The following is a 4610-nucleotide window of genomic DNA, read 5'->3' on the forward strand; positions in this document are numbered from 1 at the left end:
TGAGGTCAGGAGTTCGAGACCAGCCTGGCCAACATGGTAAAACCCCATCTCTACTAAAAATACAAAAATTAGCCAGATGTGGTGGTGCATGACTGTAGTTCCAGCTATTTGAGAGGCTGAGGCCAGAGAATCACTTGAATCCGGGAGGCAGAGGTTGCAGTGAGCTGAGAAATCCCGCCACCGCACTCCAGTCTGGGCAACAGAGCAATACTCCGTCTTAAAAAAAAAAAAAAAAAGACAAAAGCAACTTTGATTTCACTTACATGAAATTCTAGATAGGTGAAACTATGGTGACAGAAAGCAGATCAGCCGTTGCCTGGGGCCGGAAGGAAAAATCACTAAGGAGCATAAGCAGATGCTTGTGATAACGTTCCTTGTCTTGATTGTGCTGATGCTTATGTGGGCACATACAGCCTTCAGAGCTCATGAAATTATATACTTTAGATACGCACAGTTTCTTGTATCTCAGTTTTACCCCCGTAAAACTATTAAGAAATGTGTGCTTAATACTTTGGTGAGCATTTTATGCCCTTTGCCCCATGTAGTTGGTTCTCACTGGTAGGTAGGCAGAGGCAGGTAGAATTAGCAGCTTCAGGTGAGACAGAGTTGAGCGTAGGTTCCTTCACTCAGTCAGGCTCTCCCGGCCGGTGGCTTGTTAAGCCTGGTCTGTTAGACCAGACCAGGCCGCAGCCCTTCTTTGGTGCTGCCGCCAAGGGAAGTGTTTGGCATGTGGGGTCTCTACAGTTAGTCCTGGGTTCTAAGAGTGTGAGGCTGTTTTATTCTCTCTTTATTCCTTTGGGAGACAACATTCTACTTATGTTCACTTAATGTTTTGTCCCCTAAGCATTAGCAGAACCCAGGGCTGCATGAGTTTTGAGTTTGTGTCTGGTGTTTTCCCTCAGGGCACAGTCTTTTGCTGAGCGCCTGCGCCTGGGAATTGCAGTGATTCATGGAGAGGCGCAGGATGCCGAGTCGGACTTGGTGGATGGACGGCATTCCCCACCCATGGTCAGAAGTGTGGCTGCCATCCACCCCAGCCTGGAGATCCCCAGTAAGTGTGCTGCTGCCTCTTTCCCACTTTCCTCTGATTTTAAGGCTGACTAAACTGTTGTGTGTGTGGTTTTTTCCCTCATTCTTCAATTTTTTTTAAGTTGTCAAAGACTGATTAACACCTTTCTTGGCCAGATAGTAGCGAATGCACTTCTGATTACCTTGTAAATCGCAGGGCCCTTTAGAAGCAGTCTGTCCTTCTTTGTAAGACCTGTGAAAATGTTTGGACTATCGAGACAGTTACGATGCTTCAGGGAAGTCCATTCATTCATTCAGTGGTATATCCTAGAGTGTAGTTGAACATAAGCAAGAAGCTTTTTCATGTACAAAGTTATTGACTGTGATGTTGTTTTTAAATGCAAAATATCAGAAAGGTTTAAATGGTTTACCAGAGGGTAGGGCTTGGTAAATTCTATTGTGTCAGTACAGCTAATTATGCAGCCCTTTGAAATAATCAAGACTATCTGGAAACAAGAGAAAAATCTATGGAATATATATGAACAAGGCAGAACGCAAGATTGTATACCTATTTGTCTTAGTTCAGGCTGCTATGACTAAATACCTTAGACGGGGTAATATAAACAACAGAAATTTATTGCTCACAGTTCTAGAGGCTGTGAAGGTCAAGACAAAGGCGCCAGCACTGACCTTGTGATGGGCTGGGCACAGCGGCTCACGCCTGTAATTCCAGCACTTTGGGAGGCCGAGGCAGGTGGATCACCTGAGGTCAGGAGTTCGAGGCCAGTCTGATCAACGTGGAGAAACCCCATCTCTACTAAAAATACAAAATTAGCTGAGCATGGTGCTGCATGCCTGTAATCCTGGCTTCTCAGGAGGCTGAGGCAGGAGAATCTCTTGAACCCGGGAGACGGAGGTTGCGGTGAGCCGAGATCACACCATTGTACTCCGTCCTGGGCAACAAGAGCGAAACTCCGTCTCAAAAAAAAAAAGATAAAGGTGCCAGCAGATTTGGTGTCCGTTGAAGGCCTGTTCCTCATAGATGGTGCCTTCTTGCTGCATCCTCACATGGTGGAGAAAGGTGGAAGACTCCCTCAAGCCCTTGTCTCCGACAAGGGCACTGACACCCTTCGTAGAGCAGAGTCCTAACAAGCTAGTCACCTCCTAAAAGCCCTACCTCTTAATCCACCACAGTGGATTCCAACATGAATTTGGAGGGACACAAAAATTCCGACCATAGCATTTTGCTCCCGCCCCTCAAAATTCATGTTCACCTTACATGCAAAATACATTCATTCTATCCTAATAGCCCCCAAAATGTTAACTCCAGGTAAGTCTTAACTTAGTTTCAGCATCACCTCAAAAGTCTGAAGTCCAAAGTCCCATCCAAATATCATCTAAATCAAATATGGGTAAGACTTCGGCTCTGGGATTCACTCTGAGGCACATTTCTCTCAGGCTGTGAGCCTGTGAAATCAAACAGGTTGTATGCTTCCAAAGTGCAATGGTGGGACAGACATTGGATAGACATTCCCATTCCAAAAAGGAGAAGTGAGGCCCGGTGTGGTGGTTCACACTTATAGTCCCAGCGTTTTGGGTGGCCAAGTTGGGTGGGTTGCTTGAGGCCAGGAGTTCAAGACCAAAAGGGAGAAGTAGGAAGAAAGGAGGGACAGGTCCTGACCAAGTCTAAAACCCAACCAGACAAACAACATTAAATCTTAAGGCTTAAAAATAATTTTTGACTCAAAGCCCTGCCTTCCACAAAAACTGGGGCAGGGGTTAGTCCTGCAAAGCTCTGGATGGGCCCACTCCCACAGCTTTGCTGGGAGCAGCCCATGCAGCAGCTCTCAGTCATTGGAGTCTCAAGCCTGCATCTCTCAGGCTGGAGTTGCATGCTAGTGGTTTTACCAGTCTTGGGTCTTAGGATGGCCCTGCCCCCACGACTCCACTGGGCTTTGCCCTAGTGAGGGCTCGCTGGTGGCCCTGCCCGTGACAGTTCTCTGCTTGGGCCCTGGCATTCTTTGGGGCATCCTTTGAAGTCTGGGTAGAGATAGGTGTGCCCCCACAGCTCATTCACTCTGTGCACTGTGGAGATGGCACTGCCCAGACACCACTGTGGTTTGTTGCCTGTGCCTTCCAGAGGGGTGGCCCGAGTCGTAGTTGGGCCTGCTTGAGCTATAGCTGGAGTGGGTAAGGAGCACTCTGGAATGTGGGAAGTGGAACCTTGAAATCATTCTGCCCCCAAGACCCTGGCATTCTGGGTTTATGATGAGATGGGCAACCACAAAGATCTCGGAAATGCCTTTGGGGTCATTGCTTTACTGTCTTGATGAATAGCATCGGGTTCTTTTATTTATTTATTTATTTTCTATTTTTTTGAGACAAGTTCTCACCCCGTCACCCAGGCTGGAGTGCAGTGGTGTGATCATGGTTCATTGCAGCCTCACCTCCTGGGCTCACGCAGTCCTCCCACTTCAGCCTCATGAGTAGCTGGAACTACAGGCACTTGCCACCACACCTGGCTAATTTTTGTGTTTTTTGTAGAGACAAAGTTTTAGCATGTAGCCCAGGCTGGTCTTGAACTCCTGAGCTCAAGTGATCCACCCACCTCAGCTTCCCAAAGTACTTAAGTTGTGAGCCACTACTCCTGGCCATCTGGCTTCTTTCTATCCATACTAATCTCCTTATCAAATGTTTGCTTGGTGGCTGGGCGCAGTGGCTCACACGTGTAATCCTAGCACATTGGGAGGCCAAGGCAGGCGGATCACGAGGTCAGGAGATCAAGACCAGCCTGGCCAACATGGTGAAACCCCATCTTTACTAAAAATATAAAAATTAGCTGGGCATGGTGGTGTGTGCCATAAATCCCAACTATTTGGGAGGCTGAGGCAGGAGAATCGCTTGAACCAGGGAGTCAGAGGTTGCAGTGAGCCGAGATCCAAGATTGTGCCACCGTACTCCAGCCTGGCGACAGAGTGAGACAACATCTCAAAGACAGATCTTGATCTGTCTTCCAAGCTGGAGTGCAGTGGTGCGATCAGAGCTCACTGCAGCCTCGACTTCCAGGGCCCAAGCCATTCTGCTACCTCAGCCTCCCAAGTAGCTGGGACTATAGGTGTGTGCCACCAGGCCTGGCTAATTTTTATTTTATTTTATTTTTATTTTTCTTGTAGAGATGGAGTCTTGCTTTGTTGCCTAGACTGGTCACAAACTCTTGAGCTCAAGCAATCCTCCCTCCTTGGCCTCCCAAACTATTGGAATTATAGGCCTGAGCCATTGCATCCAGGCTTGCTTTTACATTCTTTTTTTTTTTTTTTTTTTTTTGAGATGGAGTCTCACTCTGTCACCCAGGCTGGAGTGCAGTGGTGCAATCTTGGCTCACTGCAACCTCCGGCTCCTTGGTTCAAACAATTCTTGTGCCTTGGCCTCCCAAGTAGGTGGGACTACAGGCACCCACCACCATGCTTGGCTCATTTTTGTATTTTTAATAGAGATGACATTTCACCATGTTGGCCAGGTTGGTCTCAAAACTCCTGACCTCAAGTGGTCTGCCTGCCTCGGCTTCCCAAAGTGCTGGGATTACAGGTGTGAGCCATCACCTA

General features: G+C 47.7%; 1 protein-coding gene across 5 annotated transcripts in view; it reads left to right on the plus strand.

The window, feature by feature from the left end:
- Window positions 1-4610, plus strand: part of PRPSAP2 (phosphoribosyl pyrophosphate synthetase-associated protein 2) — a 72222-nt gene that overhangs the window by 51897 nt on the left and 15715 nt on the right. For all 5 annotated transcript variants that reach the window (XM_011955001.1, XM_011954999.1, XM_011954997.1 and 2 more), the window contains one exon: window positions 903-1051. In XM_011955001.1, the coding sequence (XP_011810391.1) occupies window positions 903-1051 (149 nt within the window). The remainder of the gene's footprint in view (window positions 1-902; window positions 1052-4610) is intronic.

The sequence above is a fragment of the Colobus angolensis genome, unplaced genomic scaffold (genome assembly GCF_000951035.1).
Source record: "Colobus angolensis palliatus isolate OR3802 unplaced genomic scaffold, Cang.pa_1.0 Scaffold392, whole genome shotgun sequence".
In the NCBI taxonomy this organism is placed as follows: Eukaryota; Metazoa; Chordata; class Mammalia; order Primates; family Cercopithecidae; genus Colobus; species Colobus angolensis.